The sequence below is a fragment of the Temnothorax americanus genome, unplaced genomic scaffold, assembly GCF_048541705.1.
Source record: "Temnothorax americanus isolate GAGA-0224 unplaced genomic scaffold, ASM4854170v1 Scaffold18, whole genome shotgun sequence".
NCBI classification, from domain to species: domain Eukaryota; kingdom Metazoa; phylum Arthropoda; class Insecta; order Hymenoptera; family Formicidae; genus Temnothorax; species Temnothorax americanus.
The window spans coordinates 1489866-1506084 of record NW_027509318.1 but is presented as its reverse complement, the minus strand read 5'-3'; the positions used below and the strand labels follow the sequence as shown (position 1 = coordinate 1506084).

At 45.0% G+C, this 16219-nt stretch overlaps 4 protein-coding genes across 11 annotated transcripts; 2 read left to right on the top strand and 2 right to left on the bottom strand.

The window, feature by feature from the left end:
- Positions 1-69: 69 nt before the first annotated feature.
- LOC143896176 (protein KTI12 homolog) lies at positions 70-1653 on the top strand. Its single transcript, XM_077403815.1, has 5 exons — positions 70-359; positions 484-745; positions 825-963; positions 1050-1112; positions 1320-1653. Exons 1-5 carry the CDS (start codon positions 188-190, stop codon positions 1518-1520), a joined length of 837 nt encoding a protein of 278 aa, XP_077259941.1. The 5' UTR covers positions 70-187; the 3' UTR covers positions 1521-1653.
- On the bottom strand, positions 1186-4967 carry LOC143896170 (carnosine N-methyltransferase). Its single transcript, XM_077403806.1, has 7 exons — positions 4090-4967; positions 3604-3811; positions 3265-3422; positions 2850-2990; positions 2615-2777; positions 2303-2536; positions 1186-2222 (listed from the first exon to the last, which is right to left on the bottom strand). Exons 1-7 carry the CDS (start codon positions 4197-4199, stop codon positions 2052-2054), a joined length of 1185 nt encoding a protein of 394 aa, XP_077259932.1. The 5' UTR covers positions 4200-4967; the 3' UTR covers positions 1186-2051.
- A 301-nt stretch (positions 4968-5268) lies between these two features.
- Positions 5269-12112, top strand: Pip4k (phosphatidylinositol 5-phosphate 4-kinase). 6 transcript variants are annotated; one of them, XM_077403792.1, is made up of 10 exons: positions 5269-5458; positions 5532-6110; positions 6616-6713; positions 7076-7186; positions 7398-7595; positions 8209-8374; positions 8436-8735; positions 8897-9072; positions 9159-9313; positions 9404-12112. In XM_077403792.1, exons 2-10 carry the CDS (start codon positions 5973-5975, stop codon positions 9589-9591), a joined length of 1530 nt encoding a protein of 509 aa, XP_077259918.1. In that variant the 5' UTR covers positions 5269-5458; positions 5532-5972; the 3' UTR covers positions 9592-12112. The 6 variants fall into 6 exon arrangements, with proteins under 6 accessions (XP_077259918.1, XP_077259919.1, XP_077259917.1 ...); XM_077403793.1 differs by having other exon boundaries at positions 5269-6110; positions 8236-8374; XM_077403791.1 differs by having other exon boundaries at positions 5269-6110.
- Positions 11772-15786, bottom strand: LOC143896168 (kinesin-like protein KIF23). Of its 3 annotated transcripts, none has more exons than XM_077403801.1 (8): positions 15688-15786; positions 14070-14200; positions 13901-13983; positions 13695-13799; positions 13478-13624; positions 12730-13371; positions 12382-12615; positions 11772-12312 (listed from the first exon to the last, which is right to left on the bottom strand). In XM_077403801.1, exons 2-8 carry the CDS (start codon positions 14131-14133, stop codon positions 12202-12204), a joined length of 1386 nt encoding a protein of 461 aa, XP_077259927.1. In that variant the 5' UTR covers positions 14134-14200; positions 15688-15786; the 3' UTR covers positions 11772-12201. The 3 variants fall into 3 exon arrangements, with proteins under 3 accessions (XP_077259927.1, XP_077259924.1, XP_077259926.1); XM_077403798.1 differs by lacking the exon at positions 15688-15786 and adding an exon at positions 14288-14494; XM_077403800.1 differs by lacking the exon at positions 15688-15786 and adding an exon at positions 14304-14494.
- Between the last annotated feature and the right edge of the window lie 433 nt (positions 15787-16219).

The following is a 16219-nucleotide window of genomic DNA, read 5'->3' as shown; positions in this document are numbered from 1 at the left end:
AATGTATGTACTGACTGCACTGAAAAATCTACGGTTCACGTCACGCATACTGTAGATCTTCAGTACTGCCAGTGCACTTCGGAGTCGTTCCTCTTGATTCGTTGAGGTTAAGTAAGATACGCGTGTGTGTGTGTGTGTGTGTGTGCGCGAAGATTAAACTCTCTCTCGTCAGCTGCATCGCGTTAAAATGCCGCTGATAGTGGTAACTGGCGTACCGTGCAGCGGCAAAACGACGAGGAGCGTCGAGCTGAAGAGTTACTTCGAGGAAAAGTTGAAGGGCAGCGGGCAGACCGTGGAGATAATCAGCGAGAGCGACGCGATAAGCCAGGCGGGCTACGATAAAAATGTATATTTTGCGGGTAAGTCGAGGAGTAAAGTGGATATTTCCACGAAGACAAACGTTCCCATAAATATAATCTCACATCTGTAGATATTTTAGATGCCGCGTCAAATAATCGTGCCAATCCGTCTTGTATTTTTCAGATTCGAAAAAGGAGAAGGCTGTTAGGAGCTCAGTAAAGTCGAACGTCCAACGTAAACTGGACTCCAACAGCTTGTTGATATTCGACGGCAGCAATTACATCAAGGGGTATCGATACGAGATCTACTGCACGACCAAATTGTACAAGACTCCTCAGTGCACGCTGCACTGCAACTTGCCGATCGAACAAGCCTGGCTGTGGAACAACAAACGACTCGAGTCGGATCGGTACAACGAGGAGATCTTCGACTCGCTTGTATCCAGGTGATTGCACAATGATAATAGAATAATCATATGAAACTCATCGACGATCTCTGTAATAATTAGACATTGAATGTAACAGGTACGAAGTACCAGAAGCTACAAATCGATGGGACTCACCACTTTTCACGGTTATCCCGGAAGACAATCTAACGTGTGACGAAATTTACCGCTACCTCTACAAAGGCAAATTGCCGAAGCCAAATTTGAGTACCCAGAACGTTGGTATCTTTTTTCCTCCTTTCTTTCGACGATCTTTTGGTGCAACCAATGATCAGGTATCTTACGCAGACATTTATCCTTTCAGGCGCCGTTAGCGTCCACGAATTACCTGTACGAATTGGATAACGTAACGAAAGATGTAATAAACGTAAGTTATGTGCAATAATTCGAGAGCGTACTCCATATCGATGGCGGAAGTGATTGAGCGTTAAATTCCAGAATTCATATGCAATAGCCACACTTTTGTGTTCTTTATATAATCTATATAAAGTAATCTCTACTGTATATATACACGTGTTTTATCAAACTATATAATTTTAACGTTAATCATAAATATTTTTCTTTCATATCAAAGGCGGTGTTATCGATGCGACAACTGGGAGTGATCCACGATATAAAAATACCAGGTTCTGGCGTGAATTTAAAACGCGCGGCCGCACCGTCGAGACTCGCGACGTTACGAAGACAGTTTATAAACTTTAGTAAAATGCAACAAAATGAAGTTGATCAAATCGCCACATTATTTATACAATATCTCAATAACAGCATACTGTAAAACTGAATTTGTATCTTTTTTTTAATTTTAACATGACTTTGTACGTACGTATATATGTATATAATCACATTATTATGCAATAATGTCACTCGTACAATTGTACAATATAATGAAAATCATTTAGGTTGTAACATTAGCTTGTAAATAATTTTATAAACCTTTGTCAAATATATCATTATCGAGTTTCAATCGAACGACTCACGATTCAACGAACAGGGGATACAACTAGAGTTATGTGATACACTAATGAATTTAAAAAAATAATTCGTCTATTATCTTCAAATCATTACTGAAGTTGTGAAGACAATTTCTCGTAGTACCATTGAAAACTCGCTCGTACGAAATGAGTCTTTGAACTCATACATATTTGAGACGGGTAAAGACGTAAAAAAAGAAAGAAAAAGTATAAGTCTTGGATATTACGTAATCTCACAGAACCATTTCCAGCAACAGTTCGTAAAACACGGGTGCACTTGAACAATTAACTTTTTAGCGTTTAACTCTTCCCGAAGAAAAAGCGCCACGCTCCAATCAGTTCTCTTGTTCTCGCGCACTGTTAATTTCGTCCCCATTCTGATTGTGATTTACACCGTCCGCATGTCCGTTAGGTTTTCGACAAACAAAGTACACGCTATTGTATTCGCACTGTAACATACTGTTAACGTTCTGAGCATAACGTGTTTTCACTTTTGTCTGCTCCTTCTGGAAAAAAAAAGAAATGAACGACACGTTTTTGTGAATACGTCCCGAAAATACCGTATATGCAAAAATAAGTTCGTTACCTCCAATTGGAAGCCGAAGCCCAGAATAACGTCGCGGATGGCCTCGTAACTCGGCTCGATTGACTCTTCGTTCGGTAAATCGCTGAAATGATAGAGCAACGGTCCGAGATTTATCCAGACGCCACCTGGCTTCAGGATCTTATAAATTGTCTCAATAAATTGCACAACATTATTAGCGCAATCTATAAAGAAACATGTCGCAACGCAATCCCAATGATCGCTTTCCGTATAAACCTGAAATAAAGCGTGCGTGTCGATTTTATTAAACAAACACCATTACGATTACATACATATTATATATTCTCGTTGTACCTCTAAGAAGTCACCCGCGGTCATAGAAAATTGCGCGGTTCCTGGAAGATCGCTCGGGCTCACGTCGGGAAAGGAAACCGCTTGCGTTTGATGCTCGGGTTTCAAGTTGTTCATATACTGATGCACCCACGGATGTACATGATACAAGTTTACATCTCTACATCTGTTTCAAAAGAGAGAACCGTGGTAAAAGATTCGAGGGCGATTATTGCCCGCGCGTATCACATTTACTTACTTATTTAATACAAAGTTTGACGCAAACAGCATGAACAGGGAAAATTCATTGCCTTGACAGGTATATCCGCGCTTCGCGATCTCGAAGGCGAGACGACCCAATCCGGCACCAGGTACTAAAATATGTATGTCCGACGGCGTACTGGAAATTCAACCGTCATTTGACACTTCTCTCGGTCTACTTCTCGCATCTCAGCCGGACTTAGACGAGAGAAGCTTTCGAAGCATCTTAAAGACTTCGATTACAGTTATACGGGTTCTTTAAAAATTCGTCCGGTCTACCGGTTTAGGCCTCCAATAAGAAAAGCAACTTAAAATCTCTAAGACATTTTGCAAGTTTCTCTCGTTTTTGCTTTCTCGTTTTCTCGGTACATAAAAATAGTAACCGCTCACGCAGTAATTACGGATCGTCGTACCAAAGCTCCGATGGAAATTGACATAATATTTCGTCAACGATTGGCTGATAGCACGCTTTTCGTTCCTCAGCACCTTCCACGCTCCAGTCTCGTACCAATTGCTTAATGGTAGCTTGCACTTTCTCCTGATCCGACATTACGGGCCTTAGATTTATCGTCTGCAACGAAACCCATCTATTTCACACAATAGGACAACATCTGTGAGAGTATGTTTAAACAGTTAAACGTAATTTTGGCAAAAAAATATCCATATATCGATATATCGTCGTACAAGTAACAAAACTTTACTAAATCAATTATTAACTGTATTTAACAAGCGAGATATCAGATGTTCCTTACGTTGTCAACTTGCGCGGCGTTTGGACAGACATTTTCGAATATATGGGCCACATCTTTTATCACGAGCTTTATGATCTGATCGTTGTATTCGATACACCGTTTGACCTCTTGCAGGTGTTCCCTGTATTTCGACAGTAGCTTCTGGTGATGTTGCGGCAGACTAAGGAAATAGGACTCCGTTTTTCTTACTCTCAGCAGAGAGTGCGTCCTGCGCGACAAACAGAGGAGAGATCGTCAGGCCACTCTCGGTGTGGCGTTATTTACATAATAAACACATCGGGAGAGAGGTGACTTCTAAACGGCAATCGTTGACAAATCGAGTCCTCGCGACGAAGTCGAGTAGCGCGACACGTTCTTCTCGTGGCTCGTCAGCATTTGACGCGAGAAGAGCGACCGAGAGTCCGTCGTCGACGTCGGGCTCGGGGAACAAGAACGGACGAAAGGAGAAGGGGACAGCGCCTCGACCGGGATTCACCGGGCACTCACTTGTAATATCTGAACGCGGAAACGATCCTCTGGAAGTGCTTCCGTTCCTCCTCGTCCTCGTAACTGTTGTGCATTCTCCTGGGATGCGAGCTCACGTTCATCGCTTCCATCTTTAACGCTCCGCCTCGTGAAGCGCGCGGCGCACGGGCCTTATTTTGTAACGACGCCCACCTCTCTCGCCGTGCCCGCGAAGGACCGCGTTTACAGCAGCCCGTTCGCGCGAACGGGACTCGAGGACTCTCGGTGCCGCTCTCGTAGCGGCCCCGCGGCCCGCACCTTCTGCACTCGAAACGAGAGAGACGTACGCGTCGCGCGTCGGTGCGGAAAGGAAACGCGACGCGGCGGGTACAGCTGACCGGGATCGCGCGGTCGGTGTCCCCTTTCACATCTTCCGCGGTTATAATGAAATAAACGTCGATCGCGGGGGTGAAGGGAGCACGGAGGGTGCGGCACGCTCGCCCGAGACAAACAGATCCCGGGAGATCGCGGTCGATTCTCTCCGTTTCGCCAACTCCAAACTGTCGTAGCTCCCCCCCCTGCTCCCGAGTCAGCTGTTCTCCGAGCTGGCTGGGATCTTTCCCCCTCTCGACCCCGCACCGCCGTCACACGCCGTCGTCCCGCGATCCGGCGCGCGGCGTGTTCGCGCTTGCCACGTGACCGAGAAAGCGAGAGCGACGTGCGACGTGCGAGTCGTGCGACGCCACCGTTCTGCGCGTGTGTCGTTCAAACGCGACAACGCGAGCGCGAAAATCTCGCGCGGGCGGGGGGGCCCGAGAGGGGAGATTTTCGTATATAGAGGAACCGCGCGCTTGGTCCCGATTTGACCCACTGACCTCGGAGAAGCGGGGATCGATCGCGAATATCCCCGGAAGTCGGGTTCATGGAAATCGCGCGTAATCTAGGGACTTTTTTTTCGCCGTCCAACTTCACGCGCCTCGGCAACGCGAAGACCGTGAAGTCGCGTTCGGTTCGAACGGGGAGAAAACGAAACGGATGGAGAAAGGTTTTTATCGTTCCTTTTGTTATCCGTTCCGCGATTTTTCGATCTTCGAAGCCTAGAGCTAGAGCGCTTCCCGACGCCCCGAGCTAACCAAGACAGCTCGCGCGGGGAAGATCAGTCGATTTGGCGTTGGCGGGATGGCGAGGCGGGAGATCGCGTCGAAAAGCGCATCGACTGCTGTCTTCCCTCTCTCTCACTCCGGCGTTCGCCATTTTTAAAAGGAGCTCGACGCTCGACGATCGGCACCGGTTTCCCTGGTTCCCCGCCAACCAGCCGCGACTACGCCACTGTGGGACTGAGGGGCCGAGGCCGAGGGGGCAGGAGGGTGAAGGAGGGGAGCCAAAGTGCGCGGCAGCTGAGCGCGGCGAGGTAACGCGCGAGAAAGAGGTGGTGGGTGCGCGCGTGCGACGTTCGCTCGCTCATCCGTCCGTCGTGATTTCAGCGATTCGTCGTCGTGCAGGGTCGACGGGTCGACGAGGTGTTGCCCGCCGAGAATCCATGGGCGTGTGCCAGCGTGCCGCCGTCAGCTCGTGAGGAAGGCGCCGACGATATTTCTCTCTCTCTCTCTCTCTCTCTCTCTCCACTCCACTCCGCCCCGCCCCGCCCCGCCCGTCCCGTCCCCCTGGTGCCTCGGTGAGGAGCTGTGTGTTTCGCGCGCCCGTCCCGTTCGCCGCGACGAGGGTGAATTACCATGTAAACGGAGGCAGGAGAAAGTCTCTCTCGCGTTTTGTCCCATCCCTCTCCGCCCCCCTCCCCGGAACGAGTCGAGGAGGGTGGACCGCGGTGTCCAGGACGAGGGTGAGAAGCGCGCGAGAAAACCCTCTTCCTTCGGAGTCCAGGGAGTCCTCTATCTCTCTGAACGTCGTCGTCTACGGTCGCAAGCATGTCGGGCGTGCCGCTCATGTCCAGCGGGCTGAGCAAGCTGAAGAAGAAGCACTTCCGGGTGAAGCATCAGAAGGTTAAGCTGTTCCGCGCGAACGAGCCACTTCTCAGCGTGTTTATGTGGGGTGTCAATCACACGGTAAGCGATCTCTCTCTCCGTCTTCCCTCTGCTCCGCGCGTTCGTTTTGACGTTTCTCGCCGTCCGCGGCGACGGCGAGCGCGGTCATCGTCGTCATCGCGACGTTTCTATTTTCATTTTGCGCGTCCTCCCGTCCGTCCCGGACTGGTTGCGTCATTATCCGTCAAAACGGAACGACGTAATATGCAACGTGATACACGTCGGAAACACTCCGCGTCGTCGATTCGCCTGATAGCACCGCGTAATTATGTCAATTGCTCTTTAATTCCATCGCGTGTGCGCGGACACTTTTGCGAGGTGCCATGCACGATGCGATGCGTTTTCCCTGCGACGCGACGTGACGTTCCTTCGAATGTGTCGGATCGGTATTTTTTCCGGTGAGAATGCTCGCGTGAGAATAAATCGGGCGAACTTGACTTTAATTAACTTGAACTTTAATTAATTAAGCCCGACCTCTGACAATGAGCGAGATAAATCTATGATTGTTGTGTTTGCTGCCTTGCAGATAAACGAACTTAGTCACGTTAACATTCCAGTAATGCTCTTGCCAGACGATTTTAGAGCTTACAGCAAGTTGAAAGTGGATAATCATCTCTTCAACAAGTAAGTTTGCCTTTGTCATTTTTTGTGCGTGTATATGTGTCATACGATCACGTATAATATTATTGACTCCGATCAGATATGTATCTCAGATCATATTTTATGCTAATTGTGAACGTACATACGTCCATATTGTTTCTAAATAGACTTGAGCAACTGTGCAGGTGTAATGAGATAATCTTAGAAATATTTAGACAATATACTGCCTGTTATATATATATATATATATAACGCTCGGTACTGAGCCAATTGGCAACTGCACTTAATTTTAGATTTGTTTATGCGCCAATGAGTAAATCTAAGATTTTACCTTTAATATCACAGAGATATTTTCTTACGCGCAATCTGTTCTTCTTTTTTTTCAGAGAGAACATGCCCTCCCACTTCAAAATCAAAGAATATTGTCCGTTAGTCTTTAGGAATTTGCGAGAAAGGTTTGGAATTGATGATTTGGATTACAAGGAGTCGATGACGAGGTAATACCTGCGCGTTGATTATCCTCGCTGTAATCTTGACGTATCTGGTGTAACGCTATGTATAGTACGCAGAAAATGCACCGTCACTTTGCATAAAGTTGAGGATAAACTTGCTTTCGCGGTTGTGTGCGACGACATCGTTCGTCGCGAGTAAATTAGGGAACGGCTACCGTGCGATGGCTTTGTAATGTAAGGATTTTTGATGTGGTAGATGTCGGGTGTTTAATCCTTCGCGAGCAAAGCAGCGTACGGATTTGGTCGAAGGAATAGGCAGAAGAACTCGTCAAATGGTTCAGCGCGCCGCTACCGTTCCGTCGATTACCTTTTCCTCTCCTTCTTCTGCCTCCTCGCACAATTCTGTTCCAAACAAACCGCTGCGTACCTGCGGTCTTAAACCGAAACGCCTGAGGTTAGCAAAACTTGATTTTGCCATGCTGTGCGTTCTCGTCGTTTTCTAACAAAGTATAAAGGCCTACACGAGGAGCGAAACGCGGCGTGACATAAGCATAACATTTCATTAATATCTTAATGATTTTGCTTTATTCAAAAGCGGCAAAGTTTAAAACACTTTGCGAGTGTAAGCTACCGCTGAAAGCTTGTTCGATTTAAAGCATGGCGAGAGAGAATATTTCAATCGAATCATTATCATTAAAATGTCGCTCACTGAGATAACCAAGATAATTAACGAGTCAAATGCTTTATATCGACGGCGATAATCATCCTATTGATCGTAATAAGAATAAAGGGAACTTTAAAGGTAACGTGCGAGGAAAGAATAATATTCTAATATTGATTATTTGTAATTTTCAATTAATATGCCTGCATTAACGTAATTATTTATTTATGGTGGACTCTAATATCGATCGAGTCGCTTCGCACGCCAGGTATTCTCGGCTACGTCAAAATACCCACCGATTATCTAATATGCCGCTCCATCTCATATTGCCCCGTGTTAGCGGTCATTCGAATTGAACCATTGTTTGATCTCCCTTTAAAAATGCACATCCACACGCATACCCAAGATGCGGTTTGCGCATTTCTTCTTTCAGGTCGCAACCAGTGCTCGACGATTCATCTGGGAAGAGTGGCGCAAAGTTTTATCAATCTTACGACAAGCTGTTTATAATTAAAACCCTCACGAGCGAGGAGGTGGAGAGGATGCATTCGTTCTTGAAGCATTATCATCCCGTAAGTACAATCGAAAGTGAATGCCATGAATATTCGAGATTACACGGACATTGCGTTGCAGTATATCGTCGAGCGACATGGAAAGACCCTGTTACCGCAATATCTGGGAATGTATCGGCTAACCGTTGACGGGGTCGAGCACTACGTGGTTGCCATAAGGAATGTATTCTCGAATCACTTGACAACGCACAAGAAGTTCGACCTGAAAGGCTCGACGGTGGACCGGGAAGCGTCGGATAAGGAAAAGGAGAAGGATCTCCCTACCTATAAGGATAACGATTTTGTTAAGGAAGGCATGAAGATATACATCGGGGAAGAGGCCAAAGCTAAGCTAATAGAAACGTTAACCGCCGACGTAGATGTAAGTATTTCTATAAACGTATAAACTTTTTCATCGCGTCAAGTTTTGTACTGCGAGAGTTGTATCAAGAATTACCTTGAATTATTTATCGAGATAAAAATTGACTTTGAATTTGTGAAGGATTTTCAAGTACTCGAGATAATGTGTGTTTGTCTCCGTAGTTCTTGACGAGATTACACTTGATGGATTATTCCTTGCTCCTCGGCGTGCACGATTGCGCGCGTGCCGAGCAAGAGAGCAGAGAGCGTGCGGAAAGGGAGGACGACGAGGACAATCACGATGAGGAGGATGATAGCGAGTCCGGTAGCGGATTGGAATCTCGAGGTCCAATGGCAGAGTAAGCGGCGGGATTTCTCCCTTTCTCTTGTTGGAACGAAAGCTGGGTTTTTCACTTTGATTTATCGGTAACTCGTTTGTTTGCAGCCGCTTGTGGAGTTGGAGCGGCGTCGGCCACGCGGTTACCAACATGGCAACGCCCCCCGAGTCGCCGCATGCCGCGTTAATGCGCGAAACCAGTCTACAGTACGAAGATGCGATAATACCCGAGCTAGATATTTACGCTATTCCTAGTAAAGAAGGTACCAAGTAAACTGATAATCGTGCACTTATACGAGAAATGCGAATGTAAAAAAAAAAAAACGCTCACCACGTATATTTTATTTTCCTAGGTGCTCCCACGAAGGAGATTTATTTTTTGGCCATAATAGACGTGCTGACGCATTATGGCGTACGTAAGCAAGCGGCGAAAGCGGCTAAGACCGTCAAATACGGTGCTAACGTCGACGGTATATCCACCTGTGATCCCGAACAATACGGCAAACGATTCATAGAATTCATGAGTAAAGCAATAGAGTAAAGAGTATTAATTAATCGTTGTGCATAAAATGATGAATTTACGACGATATTACCGCTTACTGTGTACTGTCGGAGTGAAATCGAATTGATCGCAACCCGCACGAGAGAGAGAGAGAGGGAGAGAGTCCCGGAGATTGAATCGTTGCAGTCTGCGCTCGGTTTGCTTTTCGGCACTACGGTTATCTTCTTAATAGCGCTTTCACTTGCGGTTCGCACGCGATCGAAACGAATCGCTTGTTTCGCGAGCTTTTTAAGCGAACACGTCCTTCGCCGATATTTCTATACGTCGGTATTGTTTTATTATATTTTATGGCTGGCAAGAGATTTTTATCCTCGATTATTACTCATATATCGTGTTTACGTTGCTTCGTTTAGTCAGTCCTCACGTCAATCGTGAAGAAGTGTGATACGGTTTCTCGAATCTGTCACTTGAAATTTCTCCTTCTCCGTGATAGAAAGTTCAGTCGCACATAGCGTTACACGTGCACACTTGCAAACGCGCGAGAATTTTTCATTCAAATAGAAAAAAACGACGCCTTCTCTTTTCTCTGTCGCCCGTTCTTTCTTCTCATCGCACACGTCTCGAAAAAATGTAAGCGACAATACCCAACGATCTTGTATCGTTAGATGAATCATTCGCGGCAGAAAAATAACGCCATTGGAGTGTACACCAATTGAGCAGGCAGTATTATCTACGGATTGAGATAAAAAGCTTACGAAGTCGTACAAATTCTTATCACTGATATCGGTAGCCGTAATATCTGAAAATATATTGGCAAGTGGTTTTTTTCTTCTTTTTCTTCTTTTTTTTAGCGGGCTGATTAACGGGCGTGAATCATGTTATATGCTACACTTTACAGAAAGATATGTAACTTGATGTTTTACCGTTGCAGTAAGGCCCAGTTCAACAGTGGCCAGTTAGCTTAACTAGTAGTTAACTCTCACTCTCCGTCTCTATCTAACCTTTGAGTTAAAAAGAGACAGAGAGTGAGAGTTAACTACTAGTTAAGCTAACTGGCCACTGTTGAACTGGGCCTAAATCTCAACCAAGCATTGGTGGCGCTTGCCAAGTTTAGAACCGTTTGGGTACGCGCCTAATCGTTTCATCATTATAAGATATGTAATTTTAGTAGCTCGACGAAACTACGAATGTCCGTTCTTTCGCTGAGGTTATCGATAGCGATGTATACTTCGCAGTGTCGAGGACAATGTACACATACACGCACACATATACATGTACATATGCATATACAAAGCATTGCGAAATAAAATACACTTTGTAAATGTTATGCTTAGTTCGGTTCGATTAAGTACGTTTCGATTTATCGCCGATCGACGATACTTCGGTCACTTCGCAGAATACATCCGTGGAGAAACGACACGATTCGTATGAACGATATTATCTACACGACACATATCTCTCTTTGATGACTCGTCACGACACTCGAGTCGGCAACTTGCTATCACGACTTTCATTTCGCAAGAGAATACTCAGAAGAACGACGCATCGTTTTTCCGAAGATAGGCACCCGCAGACCTCTGCACAATAGTATCGTTTGTCAAAAGTTACGACGTGGATCTCCAACTTCATTCCGTATCGTTCGTAAATTCGTTCATTCAATGAGAAAAATATTTGAACGAGAACCGAACGTAATTGTTGAGCAACTTGTATCGTATTACGAGAGAAAAGAGAATATGCACCGCGTTGCGTAAGACAATATCTTCAAATAATATCTAATACACTTTTATATACATATATATATATATATATATATATATATATGTATAATTTGTTAGAGAACCGATCATAATATAACTAGTTAATCTAACGATTAATATATTCATCTAGTCTTGATACTTCTTAATTTTATATATTTTACCGTTTAATCGCGCGTGCCGGGATTAACGGGTGCGATAGACCAGAGGAGGAGGGGGTGTCCGTCGCTGCATATTTGTCGCAGGATACTTTAGATCTCGAAAGTACGACCGGTTTCCGTGCGATTGTCAATCGTACAGGAATACGGTTAAAAACCTCCTTCGACCAGCGGAATCTTGCAGACGCGGCAGCGTTCTCTGATAAATGAAGAATTACATCCATCCGTTAGCATGCGTCCTCGTGTGTGGCAACGACAAATCTTTTTGTTCACGTTCAAATAAATTGAGATTCATCGATACGAAAAGTCGTTTTTTGTGCAGCTTTATTACATGTGTAAGATAACGGTGCAATCTTTCTTTTTAGTTCATCATCTCGACGTTTACAAAATCCGTCTTCCAGCTTATAAATTACGATATATGGATACTTTGGAATTGAAGCGTCAGATATCGCTTTACGACACTTGAAAGCGAGAGAAAAATAAATTGTTATTATTTCTGACATTTGGGACATTTAGCCTTCTACAAAACGATGTCAACCGCGCGAATTCCAAGGTATCTATATGGAAAACGAGAAACTAAAATGGCACTCTCAAATATATCTGTGTTAAATAGATAACAAGAAATAAATAAGAAAACAATATCAACTCTGCAACTGTCTCGTAAACTATATCTCGGAGCTTACAAAGATTTCTGTCAATCTAAACGAGACTTGTGTGTTTACCGGATTATTTTCCAGTTATCTGTCCATTACGTTCTTTTTTGCGCTGGGTGGAGATATCTGCTTCAAGCATTCTATATCGTTAAATACTATCTGCGCCCCTCCTCCACAAGTCGGCAATACATTGGCCTGCAACGTGCAAGGAGATACAAAAACGCGAAATACAATTCTCCGAAGTAACTCTAAACGGAGCCTTACCTTGTACAATTTGGTCTCAAGTTCGCCGTCCGCGTCTTGTTCCTGCGAGAGGAGACAGTACCTGGAAGATCTGGTCATAAAATCTTTCGGATTCATCAACTTTCGGATAGTTCGCTTATGAGACTGCGTTCGCGGTTGTAAAATCGTACCGGTCGGAACTATCCCGGTAGGACGATGATCTATCCATTTACCTACACTTTGCACTCGCTGGTATCTGGGGTTTACTACTGGAATCTGAATGAACATACACGCAAAGATCAGTTTACATATATGCGTTGACCGAAGAAGCGTAACATTGTCGAAGAATGCAAATTAATCTACTCAAAATTACGCAATTCTCCTCGTTACCTTTGTATTCATTTTTGTTTCGGTTTCAAACGTGGTATCGGTCGACGCAATCGTGAATGACGATGGAGAATCAAGGGGCGTCGTTGGATTTGGTTCCTCCGAGATCTCGGTTTTCAAGTACGAAGGCATGGAAGATTCCGTCATCAGGATTGGTTCCTTCGTGGCATTTCTTTGGACATCGTCAGAATTGGTTCTCGCGCATAAGGATAACCGTCGTTTTAAGCGATCGCTGCACGTGAGTTTGCCGCGAGACGCTGCCGCGTCTTTTGATGTCTGGCAGATCTGGCCATGAGGGCCGGGGATCTGAGAATCGATGAACGTCACCGTGGAAGGTTTTTCTTTGGTCAACGACGAGCTTGGCCCTTCTGTGGCTTTTCCATCGGTACCATTGGAAATGATTCTTGCATGACAAGACGGCTGGCGGAGTTGTCCACGAGGGCTTCTGGAAGCTTGAAGATTGATTGGCGTCACCGTGGAGGGTTCTTCCTGGAATATCGTCACATTTGTTTTTTCCACCGCCTCTACTCTCGAACTCGAGGCTATCGGTGATGTCGGGGCGACACTATCGGACGTATCTTTACGAGCCGAAGTCAATATTTGCCTGACCAATCTCATTTTGTCATCCTTCTTCTTAATGTAGCTCTAAAAGCAGATTTCAATGCACGAGTCGACGAAGATTATCTCAGGAAAGATAATCCCGAGATATATCGAAAAAAGATTGGTTTGTAAAATAAAATCTTAAGTATACCGTCAACCGCTCACGTTGTTCCTTCAATTTCATCTCCATTTCCTTGGTCATTCTATCTCTCTCCGCTTGTATTTTAATGTTGCATCTCTGGATTATTTTTCGTTTCTCTAGAATGTGTTCTTTGAGTTGCCTGTCCTTATTCCTCAACTATACAGAAATTGTATTGTATAAGAAAAAATAACAGTACGCAAAATATCATCAGGAAAAATATGCTTACTTCTTGCTGTATATTTCTCATAGCGTCGCAAGCATCGTTCAATTTGTAAAGCAAGCCATCGATATTGTTCTGTAACTTATACACACGACCCTCCAATGTAGATATCTGAAAGATTTGTCGCATATATTAAAAGAAAGACATTAAGAAATTAAAAAAGATATGCATTATGAAACGTAACGGTATCTGTTATTGCATATGTAACTTACCATCTCCTTCTGTTGACTGTTTTCACGTCTTAAAAACGCGTTTTCATGTTCCAGTTCGACTAATATATTTCTGAAATGGTTCTCTGAAAAGAAAACGTCAACCTTGAGCAATTACACAACGGTGAACCAAAGTCAAAACGCTGAAAGATACACGGAGGATCATTCTTACGTTTCTCGTGCAGGTCCTCCTGCAGCAGGTCTCTCTTTCGAATACGCGTCTCCAGAAATCGCATCAGCCTCGCGTTCGCCCGCTCGTCCTGCGGATCCGCCACGCTCGCCTTGGGAAAGGGATCGCACAGGCTGCAAACGAGAAAATCGCGATATAGGTAAACGTGTGGTCGCGTAAATAAAGAAGTTTATGCGATATCCGTTCCCGGGTCAACTAACGCGGACATAATATTACATGATGAGAGACACGAGAGTCTACTTCTTATCCGCTTCTTCTTTCAAGTTGCTGGCACCGGGCAGTACTTCGCCCATAAAGCCATAAACAGGTTTAATTTTGAAACTAGGTGTGTACTTATAATTGTGTCGACGGTCGACGCGAGAGTCGACAGTCGGAGTGAAATTCACCCCAACAATCGCGACAACTCTCAGCTCGTCGCAGCTCGTCGGTTCACAACAGTTTACAAAAGAAAACACACGTGTCACGTTACAACGACGTGTCAGTATCAGGCACTGTCGCGCGGCGAAGCATTTAAAATCTAGCGCACGTCGCGCCGTTTGAGAGCGCAACCAGAGCCCCGCGCGCCCTACATTACCGATCGTCGGTAAGGTCGCGCCGCGCGTTACCGACCGACCCGGTCGCCCGCCTCGCTCGAAATCCAAGATGGCGATACATGCCGCCGCTCGCCGCTCGCGGTTCCGTCAGGCGCGTCGAGACGTTTGAACGACCATCATTTTGCAAGCCTAGGTTAAAAACATGAGAGAATTATGCGGGGAATTCCATCATTCTGTATAATCTCACGCAGGTATAGGTGTGTCTATTTTTAAACTCATTATATCTAGATTGACTCAGGGTCATTAGTCATTTATTAAATTCCGATGATCGAATCGAGTCGTCTCGGTACAATCCGGTAAGCACCGCGTTTGTCTATCGCGCTATCGCGTTAGATTCTTTTTTTCCGCTCTCCGCACCGCACCGGATTGCATAATCCCTGTAATAATCGTCTTCCGCGATCGCGATCATAAAACATATTTTTTGTTTTGTCTGAGACCCTCGCCGCCATCTGCGCCTCAATTGTCTCTCGGTTATCTTATTTATATTGCAATCGCTATTTTAATAATCCCCTTTATTCCGTACAGTGCCGTTTATGACAGATCGAGCCGGGGTTCTCCTCTTTCTTCTCTTAATTAGACTCTGCTCGTTAGTACGTGCGCTATACATACTGATTGTAAAAAAATAGGGGAAATGTGTGGCCGGGGCGTATTAAAAAAAGAGCTGTGGTCTCGAGGATTAATATGTATAGGTATTTCGATTCTCTATCCCTGATTCTTTAATCTACATGGCAAAAGTCACAATAAATGGATTTCTATCTCGAATTTTAACGCAACTTACAGATCGTCGGAACTGCGTCCGATTTTAAGATAGAACTCCGCATTTATAATTTCAGTGTGTTAGCATTTTAACGTGCGTATCTTGATTTCCGAAATATTTTTTATATCGGCATATATAAAATATAAATAGAATTCCATTCTGCGGGCCCTGCGCGGCCACCCGGCTGCCAGAGCACCGATTTTACAATCGAGAAATAATTTCAGCGTCGCGTATTAATGCGCGCACTTACAATCTCGTTGTTCGATCCCCTGGCAATTATGATAATTATAGTTCAATTAATCTCGCCACTCGTTATTTTTGCAGCTGGACTATCATCGTAGATCCTGATTCGGCCCGAACGTGCGAATTCTCAGGCAATGATCGATCATCATCATCGGCGCAAATTAAGCACGGCGAAATCTTACTTTACAGCAAGGCAGATTCTTCTTCTATTTGTTTTCTTCTTAAATAAATTACGGAATTGAGGAGGGAATGCGCGTTTTGAAAACGGTTACGCTTTTGAGATACCCTCTCGCATTCCCGTCACCGTTCACTTTAATAACTCCTTGTCGCGCCTGTCATTATCTCACAGCGACTGCTCTGAACTTCCATGACATAAAATTTACACGTCAGTTCTATTCCGTACGCTTCGGCGGAGTGCGTTTTTTTCATACTCGAAGCCTGCACCGGGCGTTTCATCCGCGCACAGTCCGCGAGTGATCGATCGAACTGATAACGCTTGGTTCTTACAGAGCGGACCTATACGTTTAGTCGCACTACCT

Bases quoted from the DNA above. Each gene is read 5' to 3' on its own strand.
- LOC143896176 (XM_077403815.1), top strand. From the start codon at position 188: ATGCCGCTGATAGTGGTAACTGGCGTACCGTGCAGCGGCAAAACGACG. The intron at 360-483 runs GTAAGTCGAGGA...TGTATTTTTCAG, and splicing joins TAAAAATGTATATTTTGCGG to ATTCGAAAAAGGAGAAGGCT. The intron at 964-1,049 runs GTTGGTATCTTT...TTATCCTTTCAG, and splicing joins CAAATTTGAGTACCCAGAAC to GCGCCGTTAGCGTCCACGAA.
- Pip4k (XM_077403792.1), top strand. From the start codon at position 5,973: ATGTCGGGCGTGCCGCTCATGTCCAGCGGGCTGAGCAAGCTGAAGAAG. The intron at 7,596-8,208 runs GTTAGCAAAACT...CGCATACCCAAG, and splicing joins CTTAAACCGAAACGCCTGAG to ATGCGGTTTGCGCATTTCTT. The intron at 9,073-9,158 runs GTAAGCGGCGGG...GTTTGTTTGCAG, and splicing joins TCTCGAGGTCCAATGGCAGA to CCGCTTGTGGAGTTGGAGCG.
- LOC143896168 (XM_077403798.1), bottom strand. The intron at 13,800-13,900 runs GTAAGTTACATA...CAAATCTTTCAG, and splicing joins ACAGTCAACAGAAGGAGATG to ATATCTACATTGGAGGGTCG. The intron at 13,372-13,477 runs GTATACTTAAGA...ATCTGCTTTTAG, and splicing joins AACAACGTGAGCGGTTGACG to AGCTACATTAAGAAGAAGGA.
- LOC143896170 (XM_077403806.1), bottom strand. From the start codon at position 4,199: ATGGAAGCGATGAACGTGAGCTCGCATCCCAGGAGAATGCACAACAGT. The intron at 3,812-4,089 runs GTGAGTGCCCGG...TTTGTCGCGCAG, and splicing joins TCCGCGTTCAGATATTACAA to GACGCACTCTCTGCTGAGAG. The intron at 2,778-2,849 runs GTAAGTAAATGT...CTTTTGAAACAG, and splicing joins TCAAACTTTGTATTAAATAA to ATGTAGAGATGTAAACTTGT.